The sequence below is a fragment of the Onychostruthus taczanowskii genome, unplaced genomic scaffold (genome assembly GCF_017590055.1).
Source record: "Onychostruthus taczanowskii isolate IOZ18803 unplaced genomic scaffold, ASM1759005v1 scaffold4, whole genome shotgun sequence".
In the NCBI taxonomy this organism is placed as follows: Eukaryota; Metazoa; Chordata; class Aves; order Passeriformes; family Passeridae; genus Onychostruthus; species Onychostruthus taczanowskii.
In genome coordinates this window covers 11,010,914-11,029,604 of record NW_024501459.1, presented here as the reverse complement: position 1 = coordinate 11,029,604, position 18,691 = coordinate 11,010,914, and the positions used below count along the sequence as shown (strand labels likewise).

Genomic DNA, 18,691 nt, shown 5'->3' with positions numbered 1-18,691 from the left:
ACTTCCTGTCATTGAGGGCTGGAGAAATCCAGGAATTCATTATAAGATACTTCTTTTGATCTTTAATATCAAAGCAAATTATCCAGATAGTATAGCCGGAGATAAGACAAATGAAGAAGTTCTCTGCCATTTATAATAGCAGTTGTTGCTCTTCTGTTCTGAATAATTCTAGGGTGAGAGCCTCTTTATTTGGGGGTTAGCAGTTCTGAGATGCATAAAATCCATCAAGGTGTAGTGTAATGGTATACAGGTTCTTTAGGCAGACATAGGGTTAGAGAGGTTCCTGTAAGGCAGAAGGAAATAACGCCTTTTGCTGAAACTTGGTTTTGTTTGGGATATTGCCCTGAATCAAGAACAAATCCAGAAGAGGTGTGTGTTTCTTCACCTCTAAATCCCTTCCTTCCCTATCCAATGAGGAGCTGTGTCTAGGGAATTTACCATTAATCAGAATTGCACTGCAGTTTCCTATGCTTAATAGATAATAATAGTCAGGGTTTTTTGTGGAGTCCCTTATTTCAATGTGATAAACTTATTTGCTATAAATTGTTTTCATTATAACACTGAGAGTGTCAGTCTTGCTTTTCTGGGTTATTGAGTTTCTGTAACTTAATAGCTAATACATTAATTTTCTACTGAACAAGCTCTTTTCAGCTTTTTATGGGAATGGCATAGATTTTTTTTATTTTTATTGTATTGATATTTCCACTGAGAACTGCAAATAGAGGTCAGATGGAACTGATTATAGAATGGTTTGGATTTGAAGGGACTGTAAAGATCATTTCATTCCAACCCCCCGGATGTGACTGTCCAACCAATTCCTTATCCACTGAACAGTCCACTCATCAAATCCATCTCTCTCCAGCCTAGAGAGAAGGATGTTGTAGGACACCATGCCAAAGACTTACCAGAAGTCCAGATAAATGGCATCTGTAGCCCTTCCCTCGTCCACTGGTGAGTCACTCCATTGTAGAAGGTCACTAGGTTAGTCAGGCAGGACTTGGCCTCAGTGAAGCCATGGTGGCTGTTCTTAATCCTTTTCTGTCCTGCATGTGTCATAGTACAGCTTTTTGGAGGATGCGTCCCTTGAACTTGCCAGGCACAGAGGTGAGGCTGACAGCTCTCAGTGTCCTCCTTTTTACCCTTTTTCCTATCAGCTGGGACTTCACCTGACTGCCATGACTTCTCAAATACGGAAAGTGGCTTGGCAACTAAATCCACCAATTCCTCTCAGGAGTCTGGAATGCAGCTCGTTGGGTCCCAGAGATCTGTTTATATTCAGGTTCCTCAAGTGTCATGAACCTGACCTTTACTTAAAGTGGGAGGGACTTCGTTCCCTCCTGGTGTCCATCCCCTTGAGTGGTGTGGGAAAAGAGGTTCCCATTGAAGACTGAAGCAAAAAAAAAACCAGTCCTGTTGTTGAGTACTGTAGCCTTCTGCTCATCAGTTTTTTCCAGTTGTTCAGGATTTTATGGGCTTTCCTTTTCTGGCTTACATTGATACTTATTTGAATTGGCTAACTGGGAAATAATAATTTCTTTAAAAATATTATTTGTTTGATGTAACACATTTGACCCAAAGTGTAAATAGTATTTCTTGCTATTTCTCTGGGATATGTTTTGTGAATTTTGTTTTGAATTGCAAACAATGAGAGGTAGCACGTTATCTGTATGTATTATTTATGCTGAATGGACAGGCCCTCATGCCAGTGTCAGCAAATGTTTTAGGATCAGAGGAATAGAGCACTTCAGTGGTACTCTGTTGTTCAAGTACACATTTTAATTTTTTTTTTTTCTTTTTGTTACTGGCTTTTTTGTTTAGAAAGGGCCATAAACATAGTATGTGAGAACCAAAAACCTATGAAACAGAGGGTATTTTTGCACTAGTGATATGGACAAAAACATGACTGAGTCTGTGTTAGACTGAAAAGGTTGTTGCTGGAGAAAGGGCCAAAGGTGCAAACTAGAAATTAGATAATATTTTAAGTGTTGGTAATTTGAAATTTTATTTAGGAAACAAAACAGACAAAATTTTATCTCTTCAAATTACTGTCAGACACTGATAGCTTAATGTTTCAGGTTTTAATTAAATTCTGAAGTGTGTTTTAGGCTCCTTTTCATAAAGACAAAGTTGTATAGTTGGTGAACATGTATAAGTAAATGAATCTACTGAATTATTTGCAGTTCTTATGTACATATGTTCTTTGCTGTTTTGTAACCAATGTTTCCAAATCTCCTCTTTAGGGGAGTTTGAATTTCTGTTGTCATATGTTCTCATCTCTGAACTTTTAAAATATTTCTCTACGTGATGAAGTGTACACAGGTTGATTGCCTTTGAGGCTTGTGTGATGGCGGTCTGGGGAAGTACCAGAAAGAGAATTGACTTCAAAACATCTCTGCCATTCAAATTAAGGATTTATAAAGTGGTTTTGCAACTTTGCTCCTTTGCATTTTAATTCATAATAGTGGTGTTGGAAACAATGTTAGTGTTTTCTTAATCTGAGCTGCAACAAAAACATAAACACTAGGATTCTAACCTGTTTTTCAATGTGTGGGCAACGAAACCATACAGCTTATGAAAATGTTATCATTTGTTAGCACGGGGTTTTCAGTTTATGTTCTGTCTCAGTGCCAGTTAGGAGCTTTCAGTATAGCAGCCGAAGGAAGTTTTCAGGGCTGATTGATAGAGACAGAAAGTTATTTCAATATTTTCAGAATGTAAATTGTGAATGTATAAGGGCCTTTTCTTTATGAGTTGTGTGGTTGAATTTATTGTAGTCTGATTTTGAATATATCTCATGGGATACTGAATCATTTCTGTGTTGACAAATCAACACTTTATTTTCCCCTGGGAATCCTTTTAAGTTCTTCTAAGCACTGGAAAACAGCTACAAGCGTGTGATAAACCTGTGTTTAAAAAAAAAATTGGATATTGAATGAAATGAGGTACTAAATCCCCAAACCACATATTTTTATTCCTTTGGAGGATGGAATAATTTTGACTTGTAGTGAGGTTGAAGTGAACTTGTAGACGCTAACCTTAAAATTGTTGGCAGGGAAAAAGGTCAGTAGAAACGAGAAAGCCTTGAACTTTTTGTCATCTAGATGGCTTGGAAATGACCAAACATATTGTGTAACTTTATATGGAGAAAATTGACTCTGAGAGCAGTGCCAACGACAGCACAGAGGCTGCATTTCCCTTGCTCAATAGATTGTAAGGAACTGTTCTGGTGGTTGTTACAGAAATACCTTCTTGCAGTGACCGATTTCTCTCTGTCAAAATAGGCAAGAATTACCTGAGCTACTGCCATAACGCTTTAATAAGTGCTCTGACTTTATGTTCTAAGATGCACTTAGTGTAAAGTTTTTAGTTTGCGTTGTGTAATCCAAATAGTCTTGGTTTAGTTTTCTGTTCTGTCCTCTGGGATGACTTAGAAAAAGGCAAAGGCTTGCAGAGATGCCAGATGGAAACGTCTTAGGTTACTTAGAGGAGGAAGTTGTGCTGTTAAAGTCTTGTAGATTTAATTATAAATCTAATGATGTTGTGTAAATATGAAATGTTTGCTGCTAGGGGTAGAGCTCTTACAGATGTTTTTGTTACACAATAAATTTGTTTATACCTCCATGTAGTTTGTAGCACATAAGCTCTTCCCTTTGCAGTGTTGCAAATGTGCCACTGTCTTTTACCCAAAAAGTAAGTTTAAAGCTTTAAACGTATTTTGCCTATGTCTTTTCAGTTGAATTTCTAGGAGTGAAGTCATCCTTCTTTCTCACTTTTAAATTTCACTTTGTTTTTAAATTGTTAAGTAAAACTCCTTTTACCTTTCAAACTTTGATGAAATGTACTTAAGTGTGCATGTTTATTGTTGAACTTCATTTAGTATTTCAAATATGCCATATAATTTCTTTATAGAAACGATTACAAAAAGAACTATTGGCATTTCAAAATGATCCACCTCCAGGAATGACTCTAGATGAAAAGAGTGTACAAAATTCAATTACACAGTAAGTATATATACTGTTTTATTTCTGCTATCATGCTGAAAAGAGTAAGTAACGAGCAGTTCTCTTCACACTTACACCACTTACTCCCAGTAACATTGTGAATTTTGCGTTTAGTCTAGGCAATGAAACATTGTTCTCCTTAGTAAGCGTATTGCAGTAATATGTTGGACACTTTCAGGATCAGGGGAGTGAATTTACTAAATTTTTGTTAGACATTTTACTGTCTAACAAACTGTCAATTGGTAAAAGCTTCTGCATATTTTAGAATAAAATAATTTAATTATCTTTCATATTTATTAACCTCCTAAACTCTTCTAGATATATTGAAATAATGGAGTAGCTGTTTTAGAGTTCTGTGACATTTGAATAGAAAGTATGTCATAGCTGTTAATTTTCATTACCTTCTTTCTCTAAGGCAAGTGGAAAAAACTTCTTAAAAAGCAGAGTTGTCTGGGTACACTTGTTTGCACTTTTTCCCCTGCCTTGGCTTTCTTGTTGATTTGTGAAATGGGAAGAGAAACATGGTAAAATATTCTGTGTCCATTGAAATGGACAGGGGCTGTTTTTGATGTTAATCTGTTTTTTAATTGACAGAAATTCAAAAGATTCAGGCTGTGTTGACATTTTTTTCTCATATCCTTCTTAGTTTCATTTTAGAGAAATGTTAAAAATTGAGCACATGTAAACTTTGATGAGAGTATGATCTCAGACTATAAGTTCTGGACTATGTTATCGATTGATGGAGACGCTTAAACATAGAGCTGAATTTGATGTTTTCACATCTGCAGTTTGGGTGGTGGCGTTCAGACAATGTTACATGAGGCTTTTCTGAGACTCGTATGTACTGCTATATACATATAGCATGACTTCAACACTCACTGCTTTTTAAGTTACACTGGCCTTTGATAATTCAGATGAATATGACTAAAACTGAAATAGCACTTTTTAGTTTCCTGCAAAAATGAGTCAGTCTAATATTCTAAGTGGTATCCACTTATTTCGACAAAAAAGTATTAAATCAAAGTTCAGGGCAGATTGAAAAGGATATCTCTGTTTCCAGAGTAGTACCTCATTATAATTTCTGCCCTGTACAACTTTTATACTTTTCAATACCTTGCACCTAAAATCTTCCTATTTACTGTTATGCTAGATTTTGAAACTGTCACTGTTTTAGAAGCTTCTTGTCAAAAGTAAAATGATATTTTTTTCTCTTTGAGGGTTTTTTGGTATCAGGTAGCATGTTTTGAGTTCATTAATCAAGTTACAGTTCAATTGCTTGCGTTAAAAATTTGTGTAGCAATACTCACTTGGGCTTTAAAGATGCTGAATAAAATAATTGGATCCCCTGATGTAACTGGGTCATTTAAAACATTGAGCAATCTTTTATTTTAAATATACAAGGATTAGAAATTTGAGAAGGCTAAACTGTAAAGCACACAGGAAATATGGGTTCTGCTGATTCCTTGACCATAAAAGGAGCAACGTCCAGGCAAAATTATCTTCTACTTAGTAAAGTAAACTATTTAAAAACTTGAAGTGGAAGTTCTGGATCACAAGAACCAATAAATCTAAAGAGTATTGCTCAACTGTGTGTATAAATGTAAAAGCAGAAGGCATAAGAAGAGATAAGTGATCTGGAGTGCAGATAGATTAAATCAAAGGCACCTTCACAAAGTTAAAATATGAAACGTACTTCATCAGCCTTTACTGTGTAGCCACTGTGCTACTGTTGAAGATGCATTCCTCTTGAACGGTGCGAGGGCTAGCAGTTTTTCTCAAAAAATGCCAAAACCCAAAGCACAACAACAATAATAAAACCAGCAAAAAAACCTCCAAAGAGTGACAGAGGGGAAAATAAAAAATGTGAGCGGCTTAAATACAGAGGGAGAGTATGTATATCTTACAGGAGAATCATCAGAGCTGCCAGCTGGAGATGTCAAGTTTTCTGAGTACATTGCTGTTCTGCAAAATCTCAGCTGCCTTCCCTGAGTTGATGTAAACCATATCTGAGTATTTTTGTAGTCTCTTTTACCTTACTGTGTTGCTTCGATCTGTAAAACTCAATCAAAGGTAAAAAACCAAAAATGGAAAAGTCATATTGCAAAGGATGGTATTAAGTGGTCAACAGAACTGTAAAGTCATGGAAGTTGGGTAGAAGAATGTTGCTGTATGTGTAAAACAATATGCAAAGCATCTGATTTTAGCTGTACTAGAAAAACCACTATGGAAACCCAATAAGAATAAAAGCCCCACATGCAACACCACCACCCTCTTCCCCAGCAACTCCACCAGTTACTTTAATGGTATTATGGTGGAAGGAGCAGAAGCAGAGGAAAAAGAATACTAGTATGTTGAGTTGTTATCTTCATTACAGATTCAAAGTACCCTGTTTTTGGATTTTGTTTTGGTTTGCTGGGACCTTTTAATTTTTATACTATTAACTTTACCATTTTTTGTTCCATTACCTGCAAGATACCATTTAATTTCTGAGTTTTTCACAAAGGTAAGTACAACATGAGCTTTGCCCTTTCCCCTTGGTTGCAGATTTTATTTTAATAAATTGTATTTAATTTTCCTTGACAGAAAAGTAAAATAACCCAAAAGAGAATGTGTACTAGTTTGTTTCCTTCCAAACCTTTTAAGTTTCCAAGCAGGGTTTTTTTTCAGCTTTGTTGTCTCATATTAGCAGCCATTTCTTGGGAACTGATAGGTCTATGTATAGTTCAAATCATAATTACATTTATAATTTGCATCACTGTGTCAGTGCCTGTGTGCAAAACACCAAGCTTGTTTCTTTTAAATACAGGCTTGATGTATTGCTCACCTTTATGATTGTTGTAGTGTTAGAAGAGAAGTTAGATGGTCTGGCTGTGATTGATATTTGATTTGATTAGTCCAGTGCTCCAGGAGTACAAGTATTAATTTGTCAGTCCACAATGCTAACAGCTTTTTCCCCTTTTCCTTAGGTGGATTGTAGACATGGAAGGTGCTCCAGGAACACTCTATGAAGGGGAAAAATTTCAGCTTTTATTTAAGTTTAGTAGTCGGTATCCTTTTGATTCGCCTCAGGTAACTGCTGCTGCCTTCTTTCTCTCTTCCTTCTACCTTCAGGTTACAGCTGTGTGACGTGTGCTGAGTATGGTATTATCCACATAGCCTAATGTCAGCTTTGCTTAATTTAATTTGTATTAAACACGTTGTGCAGCTGCCTTTTCTTTACAAATGGTTCTGCAGTGAAGTGTGGGACTCTGTTGTTTGCTTGGACAGATGAAAGTAGTGTAACCTGGAGGCTTCTTTGATGTTGATATTCAAGTCATGAAATACAGGGTAAAGTAGGAAGATCCTCTTTACTGTGATGCAGGAGCCAAGTAAACAATAAACTGCTGCTTCATCCCTTCTTACTTTCAACATATTTTTTTCTGGTTGATTTTTAAGACTCTTGCATCTTCTCTGCTGCCATTGTTAATACAGCTGAAGACATACTGTGCTTCTGATAGGGATTCTCGTAGATTCATGGCGTGCTTGAGAGACCTGCAAATAGTGTTATAACTGAGGTATGTGATACTGTGTTGCTTCCAAGACAGCCTAGAGAACTGAAGGAACAGCCGAACTTAGAGACTGCGGAATGTGCTGTGTACATTCATTCCTCCATTACCTGAGGGAAACGCTTCAATATATGGCTGATAAGAGTAGTGGTCAGTTATCACCCCTGCTTTTCTGAAAAAGGAAGTAGAAGAGCAAGAGTGTCTTAGTTCTTGTCCTGTTTGTTTCAGCTCAGAGTTCTAGAAATTCTATGTAACTTCTCTTGTTGGTGTTAAAACTGAAGCATGGAGCTGTGAGAGACACTGAAGCCAAAAATCCTAACATATTTTTAGGTACCATGATAAACACTAGAATGCTGACTTTCAGTCTTTTATAGAGCAAACTGGCTATTTGTACTTCTGCACCTCATCAGATTTGCAAGGAACTAATTATAGGTGATCACAAGAGAGTAGCCAGTTTAATTTGTTTCCAAGTTGTTTGTCTTCATTACCCAACCTGTGTGTGTGGATCTGTGCAATTTATTGTTAAGCAGCAAATTAGATCCATACATCTACACTGAATTTTATCACAGAAAACCATTAAAAATTTAAGTACTGGATACTGGATTGTTTTAGATGGCTAGAATTTCAATTTTTCAAACATTGCTGTGCAGTAGGGTCATTTTGCACTATAATTTCTTGGTCATAATTACCTCTCCTGCAAATCTAGTTACTGTGAGTTGACAGTTTTCACTTGTGCCGCTTTAATCACTTGGATATTTTCTGACTTTAAATGTATGTTATCTGTCATAGAGTGCATTCTTTTACTTACCTAGTCTGCCTAGTTCAGGTTGTCATGTAAAACCAGGATATTAGTTACAAGTGAAATACATTACAGGATTATGAAGGTAAGCCCTTCAATGCTTAAGAAATACCAGCTTAAAGACCTGTGAAAGATCGTTGTGCATCCAGTTTCTCTTATGCCTTAGAAACCTGTCTGCCATTTCGCAGATAAATTAAGCTCTCTAATTTCAGTTTCCTATCTGATGAAGCTGTTGCTTGTCATCAGTGAGGAGGTGGGTGTGTGTGAACATGTTTACTTATTTTTATGCATATCTATATAGCTTAAGAAACACTTAAGAAATTGCTGGGTATTATAGTTATGAGTGGTAGAGATTTATGTTTTTACTGCATAAAAGGAGTTGGAAAAGGAGTTCAGAAGTAGAATACTGATATGAAGATTTCACTTTTACTCTCTTTCTGCTGGTCCTAAACCAAAGATACATTTGACAAAAACTTGATGTAAGAGCAGTAGTTGTCAAAATTACTTTTCTAGCCTTTTTTTGACTGTGATATTATCTTTTAATACAGAGGAGTTCAGGTTCTAAATGCTTTTCTTCCATATTCTCAATGTCAAAAGTAGAATACTGATATGAAGATTTCACTTTTACTCTCTTTCTTTCTCTCTCTTTTCTAATTTTTTTTCTATTTGAAGTAATTTTTTAAAAATATTTCTTATGTGGTAAACTTTGGTATACTTGATTTCACAAGTCCTTTATTTATAGTTAATAACATCAATGAATTTTAATTTTATTCTTCCTACTGGAATCTGGATGAGTTGTCCAGAATTTTATTTCTGTTATGTTCAGGTTTATAGTAATACTCATTTGTGAATCTTGTTGTGCTTCTTGGTGTTTAACATTGTGGCTTATAAAGTCATTAAAATCCAGTGTTTTGGCTAGACAGCTGTATTCCTTAGGACGTAGAAGACTGAGGGTGCAAAATTTTGCACTTTACATTGTTACCTTTGCATTTTTTTATGCTGTATAAATATTAATAGAAAATCCCCTATATTTAACCATTTATTTAACTGCATCTTCACTAGCTATTGAGCCTTCCATTGATTTACATGTCACTTAATAGTTTCCAAAATTGAATTAACCCAACATGGTTGTGTTATTTAGTGTAAGTGAAAATGGCAGACCTGCTTAAATAACATTATGTTGTTTCCCCAAACCAATACAGTTTTATTTAAAATGGGGACTATAAATTAGTTATTTTTGTTCTTTTTTTTTTAGGTCATGTTTACTGGAGACAATATCCCTGTTCATCCTCATGTTTATAGCAATGGTCATATCTGTTTATCCATTCTAACGGAAGACTGGTCTCCAGCCCTCTCAGTGCAATCTGTTTGTCTTAGCATTATTAGCATGCTTTCCAGCTGCAAAGAAAAGGTATGGGCTTTTTTAGCACTGTTGAAGTAGAATAAGTAAAAGTTAGTAATTTTCTACTTTACAAAGTAAAATTTACTTTCTCAAATTCTGAAATAGGCAAAACTACTCTATCTACATTTCTACTACTGAGAAAGTACTAAGCTAGAACTGCAAAATAAACAGTGCAGGAAGTACTTGGCCACTGTTTTCATGGTAACCTGCTTATATATCATTACTGGAAAAAGCAGTGGATGGAACCCTTCCAGAACTGCGAAGTTCAATCATGCTTTAGGACAATTGTTTTAAAATTATCCTTCCTCTAAAGGCAGTGCGGAATGACTAGTGAAATGTTTTTAGTGCAGATGTTTCTAACTTTGCATCTGTACTATTTCAGTGAACTTGATAATTTTCATTTCAGGGAAGTAAATGGTACTAAGCTGCTTTTTTGGCACTAATACCTTAGAGACCTTTTTTGTAAAGAGATTGCCCTTTCACTTTTGACCATTTCTTTCGCAGAGGGCTGTCTGTGGAAGTTAGATGTGGTCAGAGCTTGTCCATATGTGCTATCCAAGCATGCCTATTTATTTTGCATCCCAATCAGTCCTAGTCATATATGTAGTCAAAAAACCACCCCAAAATGGCTTTGTATTGTATTCTATCCTATGTGTTTTGTAAATGATGACACTTACGAAGAAAACCAAAGAATATGTAATAATGATCTGCTACAGATACTTAAATTCATTTTTTCACCCACTCTGAGCTGAGCCTTAGAATGGGAATTGGATGTAATGCATCAGAATTAGATTCCAAGCTGCAAAGGAATTTAATTTTGGGGGGCTTTTTGAACAACAGCTGTTTCTTGTGAGTTAGTTTCTTTTGTTTGTTTGTTGTTTTTTTATTTTTTTCTTTTTCTCCCCCGGCTTTTTGAACAACAGCTGTTTCTTGTGAGTTGGTTTCTTTTGTTTGTTTGTTGTTTTTTTTATTTTTTTCTTTTTCTCCCCTGTTCATCACCAAACTGTATATTTTTTACTATTTTATTTTCTTGGAGTATCTCAAGTAAGGATTTGTTACCTGGATCTTTGAGAGATTTTTCTTGACCAAAAAGGTCTAGTCCTGCCTGTTACTTCATTTTCGCTGCATTCACATGGTAATCTTTCATAATCTTATTAAATAGCTCATGTATTACAATATGAGGATTGTTTGATTATTTGTAGGTCTTTTCTTCTGTTGCAGAGGCGACCTCCAGATAACTCATTTTATGTAAGAACATGTAACAAGAATCCAAAGAAAACAAAATGGTGGTATCATGGTAAGTATCTACTAACTAGGACCAGAAATTTTTAACTTCTTTTCAGGCTGAAGGCAATTAAATTGTAGGAAAGTAGGATAAATGTGTTCAAAGCATTAAGCTATTTTTTTCAACTCAAAAATTAATTTAAATCCTGTTTCTGAGATACTCTGTTGTGATTTTTTTTTTCTATATCACATTTGAATAATTCCTGGTGGAAATTTAAACATGTTTTAAATTGTAGGATTGACTTTGAATGAAAGTTCCTGTAAAGTGTATCAATCCAGGACAAAGTTTGGGATTAGGGAAAGTCCATGATGAAACTAGGTTTTGCTCTAAACAGGTTTTTTTTGTTATTGTTATTAACACTTTTAAAACTTTTATGTTGTTGAAAATATACCTATATATTTGTAAACAGCTATGTGTTTTGATAGATTTCCACTCTCAATGAGAATTTCCAGTATGGGACAGTTGACTGACTTTAAAGGCCCCTAAAAACTAGTACTCAATAATATAGTAATAAGATTCTCCATGGGCATGGTAAAGAAGAAAAAAGCGTATTAAAACTGCTGGTGTCTGCAGTGCTAGTGTTGTATTGGGGTTTTAATTCTTTGTTTGGTTTTGGTTTGGGGTTTGCTGTGTTTTTGCTTTTGTGCTTTTTTCTTTTGTTTCCATGCGTTCTATGTGTTGCTTTATACTTTGTGGTTTCTTTCTTCTGCCTCAGCATTTGTCATCCTCCACCCAGAGCTGCAGTTGGCTGTATGTGCTTGTCTTATCCACTCCGTTGGTGAGGAAAGAGAGAAGAAGGGGATAGAGACAGGCCATTCTTTGTTTCTCTCCTCTTGTTAGCAATGCTTTCCTTGCTTTCCCTAGGAAAATTCTGTACAAACAGTAGTCACTGGAAGCACAAGTTCTTTGGGAAGGGATATGTCAGAGAAGGTAATACTCCATGCTAGAGTAGTGCAGAACAGTTGATTCCATCACTGCAGAGGCAGGTTAAGGTTCCACCATAAACATCCTGTGTTTTTCATGGCCTCCTCACTCCAGCATAGGTTCTGTCCCTGAAGTGAAAACTAGAGCAAGTATTTTGAGACAGTGAGAGTTCATAAGTGGAGAGGCAAATTCCAAAGTCTTCACCCTTAAAATTCTTAAGATTTTTAAAAGCCCATGGATGGCCTAACAAGAAAAACTTGATAGTTTCATAATACTTGCTGAGACCCGTGGGGTTTTGACATACGGTAATATAACAGAATGAAACTCTGTTTCTCATAATGCAGTAATTGCAACCCCAAAACAAGGTGGTTTCAAGTACAGTAAGAGAATTGCTGTATGCCATGAGATTAAGGTATATCTAAGAAACTTGGGACCATCATGTGATTGTTGTTAAAGTTGCCTCCAAGAATAATAATCATATTGCACACAAGGATAGATTTTTCATCCTCACCAGATTATTCAGCAGTCACTTTCTTTTCTCTCTCTGTTTTCATGCTCTTGTAATGTGTTTGGTGCTTCTCCGTTTCTAGTTTTTGTTTCTCTTAAATGGCAATTTTGGGAGAGTTTTTGTTAACTTTGTTTTCACTTGCGAATTATTTTTAAAGACAAACAGCTAAAGTTGCATTTATTGGCTTTATCTTGTGATTAAAATATGTTCTATCTGCTTTTAATTTTTACTAGTCTCATTTTGATTTAGAATGCAAATCTGTAAAAGCAGAACAGTCTGCAGATATTGCTTTTATTTCTTAATAATGAAATTCAATTTGAGTTAAACAAGCAAAACTGAAACTTAGTATGAAAAGAAATCTGAGTTACTGATTCTGAAGGTTTCTGTATTATTATGGCTCAAAACCACAGCTTACAGTTCATTGAATGGGTATTTTAGTTACTATGAAGTAACTATGCAGTGATTTTTTTCTGGAAGTCAGAAAACCTTACCCTTCCCCAAATTCAGAGCAACCTAAAAACCAACCTGAGACAAGAGAAAGAAAGTCAGTTCATTTAAATGACTCATACTGTCATGATTAAAAATTCATGGGGCTCCCCACCACCTTGAATTCTTACATTAAAAAAAAAAATATTCCTGATGTCATAGGACAAAAATTTCATAAATGATTAGAGTGTTTTCCCTTCCATTTTTGTGTGTGTCATTCGCTTCTTTTCTCATTTAATTCTGTTCCTCCTATGTGGACATGGAACAAGACTGCCAAGGCATAATCTTTAAATTGTCAGTGTTTTCTAAACAGATTTAAAGAAATGGTATGTTACAGTAAAATGGGAAGTGTGAAAAGATGTTTCTGTCATGTTTATTTTCTGCTCACGCTTCAGCTGAAGTGTCAGATATCTAATCTTGTGGTTGAACCACATTTGGCTGGATAAGTGAGGGAAGAAAAAAACAATCCCACCCAGGAAAGAAAAGCAGCAGTCCATGGATAACCGTTGTGAGAAATTAAATGCCAGTGCTAATACAACAACCTGTGGAGGGAGATGCAGAGTGGTTCTGCCACTTCTGCTGTCCGCTGCCCATTGGACTGGTTTAGCTTTAACGTGACATAGTAGCTCTGTGTTTTGAAGAGATAGGAAGAAGTCTGTCATATCTATTAATATGTGCATTTGAAGCAATTTTTTTTTCCACTGTGTGCCCGGAATTTTTTTACCTGGGAGCAAAATAGTCCCTGGTTGGGAGCTGATTAAAGAAAACCCAGATGAGTACAGAGTGATAAAGTGCCGCTTTGAGACATAGTCTGATATGCAAATACGTGTCTGCATTTATCTTAATAACAGTTTTTAATCTATTGTATCATTCCCCCCCGCCAATAACACAGCAACTTACTCCTCAAGCAGAGTTATGGAGCTTTGTTTGCTATAAAATTGTCCTCACAAGCCCTGTTTTAAAGCTCCTGATCTTTGATAACTGAAAATATTTCTAGACTGTCTACCCTACCCAATGTCTGTTTCAACTGTACATTGACTTCCCTGCTGAATTTCAATCTGAGGGTTGCTCATCTTGTCTTAAAGACAGAGGAGGATCTTCCAGATGTGGTTTATTTGGGCATCCAGACTGAAATCTGTTTCATAAAGCTGTTGACTTCCTTTGTTGTTGTCAGGAGGTAGATTTTTTTTTGTGGGGTGTGGAGGAAAGGAAAAGCAATGCTGTTTATTTTCAACCAGCACTTCCCTGCTGCTTTTGGGTTTTGAATTTGGTTTGGTTTTGGTTTTTTTCTGAAGTAGAAAGTGTTTTCTCTGATATTTGGTGTAAAATTTTAGTATACCGTTGAAATATCCCTTTTCTCTCTTTTGCATCCTTGTCCATTTTTTTCACATGTGCAGTAGCCTACTGAAAAATTAAAGAGTTTTTTTACCAGTAATAGCTTTGATATAATATTTTCCCATGAGAATGTAGAATGTTTATGAGGCTACATTTTTTAGGTGTGGGAGGTTACAAGTAAGTCCTTTAAAAATAAGCAGACAGTAACTTTGCTTTCTGTTAAGAACTTAATATTTACTGCTAGCAGGTGCAAATATACCACAGGTTGATATGTGAAGGAGAATGTTTAAAAGGAAAAGCATTAGTATTAGTAAAAGGGAGCATAATGCAGAAAAGATGGGTATAGAATGTGCATTTTTATAGTATGTTTTTTCTAATCACAGTATCTAAAATTTAGTGTATGTAATTTACTTTCAGGTTTAAGATTTTAGGATTATAGTAGTAACCTATTCTTTTTGCATAAATCTGTCAATCTATTGTTTTGTGTTGAGTCTTGATAAATAAATTAATATACATATAACATATATATATATATATATACACACACACACGCAAGGGTTGAGAAGGCATTGGAGGCAGCCCACTCTGCCAGGTCTTATCCCTATATATTCCTTATAAAAGGATGTCTTTTCTGTTGTGGATCTGCTGTACTTCACGGGTGCAAAATGTTAAGCATATTTATTTTTAATTTTCCTGGCAAGTGGTTTTCTAAATATCAAGCATGGAAATGACTGTTGTTTTTGTGGAGTATTTGCTAATACTAATGTCTTTGGGGGTGTTTGTGTATATTAGAAGTTTAATTTTTGATACTCTCTTTTCTCCCCGAGTCATTGAACAAAATCACAGAATTTTTCCAATCCGGGTATTTCCTCTGCATGTTACTGTCTATGCTAGGAATTGTTTCTGCCTATAGCAGCTTGCTAATTTGGAATTAGAATGTTTATATGTTTTCCATAAATGCTCTTCTTTTATTTTAAAGATGACACATGTTGATGCCACCATTTTGTGATCCTCGTAGCAGAAGATAGTCCTACTGAGAAAATGAGCACTTTGATCATTCAGTCTTTGAACTTTAACCTTTGACTGGAAGTGACCTATAGGCAATGAAGACTACTTCCTTTGACTGCATTTTTACTAGTGTGCATTCTGGGCGCATGTTGATCGCTGGTTCAGTCCATGCAACTGACATGCTTTTATTAGTCATACAGTATTAATGCAGGTGTCCAGAAATGTCAGAATAATTCCATTATTTTTATTTTAAGCTTTTGGAAGAATTCCAGGTCTTCATATATTGTGCAATAACACTGAGCTCCTTGGCGGTTTTGGTGCATCCATTGCCGGCAATGGACATTGTACCAGGGAAAGGTTTTGCTCCTGCCACAAAAATGATTGACACATGACTGAGCTTATATGAAAGTTTTGGATATATTTGGAATATAAGCAAGGGATTGACAATTACCTGAAATCCAGCCCATTCTTTTATATTTGGATTCTATGCACTGTGACCACAAAACTAGCAGCATGAGTTAACATGCCTACCTGAAGGACTGTAATAAGATCATTACGTATTTATTAAATTGTTTATCTGCTGTCAAATTGTTTTGACATGGGCGGTTTTTCAAGTGACATTGGCAGAGAGGTACAATGTTATCCCTATGGTGAAATAAAACTACTTTTTGTATATAGTTATTCATATCTCTGAAGCAAAGGTATGAGTAATTTAGGGTATGAGTGATTTAAACAAGAATTTATTTTGGAGATAGAGGATGGCAGTGATATAACTGAACTTGCTGCAGTCCGTAATTGGGCTTGTAATTTGTACTTTAGAGCTTTTTCCAAATAGATTGCACACTGTTATTTCCTGCTAGCCATCAGCATGAGCCCTACTGCCTACACCAATATTTCATTTATTTATGTGTTCAAAAGCAATCCATATAACATTTTTTGTTTGCATTCACTGTTTCTTTTGTGTTGTATGTCATGTTTGAATGTTACAAAACAATATTTTGATTGAAAAGCTTTGTCAGAAGATATTTTCATGTAAATTATTTCTTTATCTTGTAAGCATCATCTTGTCTTTTAATCCTGTATTATAAAAAGAAAAAAAAATACATTTTTGACAGAGGCTTAAAGTTTTCACAAAAAAGTGTGGACCTTCTTATTTAAGTTTAGACTAAAGTATATTTTCTTAACTTGCTTGTCCCACATAGCCGTGCCAATTTTTCCTGGCTTTTCTTCACCAAAAAAAGGGGGAAAAGCCTAAAATCGGACATTTTTCTGTTGAGCAACATTTACTGAAATGACGGTTGTTCTCAGCACTCTGTAATATTTTGATACTGCAATTAGGTTGTCTTTTTAGGAAGCACTTTTATAAACTAAATACCTTTACACATATGCAAAATTTCTATAATTTTTTTTACTGTTGCCTTATTGTTGCACTCAAAAAAAAAAATCAAGCAATTAATGCATGAATGTCTAAATCAAGTAATAGCTTGATGTAAAAACAAACAAAAGCAAAAAAAAAAAATCCCTAAACCAAATCCACAATGACTAACTACAATAAAAACCAGAAAATTGGCTAAAAAGACTGATTTTTTTTTAATCTGCTGTATGATAACTGATGTTTTATAGCCTTGTACATACTTCTCTGTTACCTATTATTTAAAACATTTAAAAAAAAGTATAGATGCTTAACTCAGGGTGGATAGAGTTTAGATGGATTTGCTTCAGAGAAGTATTTTGTACAGCATCAGAACCGTAGATACTGGCAGTGAAGTGAGGCTACAATATACTTCAGGAACTGCTTTTTTTTTTCCTCTTGTACTGAAAATATCTCTTGGCCTTTAAAACTCAATGGTAAAATCTAGTTTTGGATATAAATTTGATGTGTGTATATATTTTCACAATGAGCCTTGGAAACATTGAATTAATTTTCTTTTAAAAGCCAAAAAAATAGTTTTAAACAAAAGAAGTACTTATGCTCTAAACTTTTTGTTTAGCAAAATTTTGTTGTTGTGAGATCATCAAACTGGTTAGTTTCAGAAATGGTTCATGTGAACGAGCAGTAATCTGATACTTAATCTGTATCATCTTGTTCACTGCTCTGTATGAAATGAAACAGTTGAGAAATTAATGTATGACTCGTTTATATAGTGGATCCTATCAAAATAGTCCACAGGAAGGAGACCTTAATGTGACCAGGTAATGTCTGAAGAAATGGCTTAAGTATATCTCAAATTTAGTTATCTTTTCATATATAGTGGCTTGGGAAATGACAATACATGGTTTCAGAGAAGCTTCATGACATACCATATGTATTTTGTTGAAGATGGGTGTTGTAGTGCAAAGCATTATGCATTTTATTGACCTGTGCTGTCACATGGACTATAGTGAAGTTAAATAATCAGATTTATGCTGCTCTTTAATAAACTCCCACCCCCTATATCTTAGATCAAGAAAATGCAAGGTAGATTAGAAGTGAGTGTACCTCAGGTCTTACAGTTTACAGCAGAAATGCCTCATTGGTTCTCTTTTAGATCTGTGGGTAAGTTCACCTATATGGAGAGGGCCAAGACAAAGCTTATATACCACTCAAGCCCTCAAGATAATGCAACTATTCTGACAATGCTATGATGTCCTGAAAAAGGGCTTCAATTAAATGGAGGTGGTGCCATCCTTTCCCGAGGGTGACCCTGTGTATGTAACTTTCTTTCACTTGGAATTTCTCACATGGAATAGTTACAGAATTGGCTTGAAACTATCTTGCTTTTATTTTGTGTCAATATTCATGTTGTTAAACACTTTGTTTTGTGTTTAGTGTCTTTATACTATAACACAATAAATTCTTGTTTTAAAATAGATTACTACCCTTGAATGGAAATACGTGTGGACCTTTTCATGGTGCAGTGCAGAAGCACAGTTCCTAACATTCAGCCACTCTTAAGACAAAGCTGCCAGTAATTCTGAAATGTTGTGATGCATCTCAGAGGAGGAATTTGCATAACAGCAAGGTGTTTCTTCATCCTCCAGAGGCTAGCTGTTGTAACAGCTGGAAGAAATAGTTAATTTAAAAGAAAAATCACTAAGATGCTTTCATTTGAAATGGTTTCATTTCTCACAGATGAGCAAATAATTTTTTTTTTATTTTTTGCCATTTGACAAGCACTTAAAATACTTGATGAGAAGTTTCAGATGCAGGATTCTTGTTTGCCTGCAGCGGTGGGAAGAGGGTTTCTATTATTTTGTCAGCATCTTTCAGAACTGTCTAATCAAATCTCTGCCTCATACTGATAACTGCTTTCAGTTTTGTTCAATTTTTTTTTCCAAGAGATGATGTCTTCTGCTTTGTAAAAGGCAAGGCACTGCATACCTAAAACATCTATTTTTATGAAAAACTAAGTTTTGAA

General features: G+C 35.3%; 1 protein-coding gene across 4 annotated transcripts in view; it reads left to right on the top strand.

Annotated features, from left to right (window-relative positions):
• The window catches only part of UBE2W (ubiquitin conjugating enzyme E2 W), a 33,446-nt gene extending 15,287 nt beyond the window's left edge, over window positions 1-18,159 (top strand). For all 4 annotated transcript variants that reach the window (XM_041412540.1, XM_041412542.1, XM_041412539.1 and 1 more), the window contains exons 2-6: window positions 3,910-4,001; window positions 6,968-7,070; window positions 9,601-9,756; window positions 10,969-11,044; window positions 15,265-18,159. In XM_041412540.1, the coding sequence (XP_041268474.1) occupies window positions 3,910-4,001; window positions 6,968-7,070; window positions 9,601-9,756; window positions 10,969-11,044; window positions 15,265-15,278 (441 nt within the window). In that variant the 3' untranslated portion in view covers window positions 15,279-18,159. The remainder of the gene's footprint in view (window positions 1-3,909; window positions 4,002-6,967; window positions 7,071-9,600; window positions 9,757-10,968; window positions 11,045-15,264) is intronic.
• Window positions 18,160-18,691: the final 532 nt, after the last annotated feature.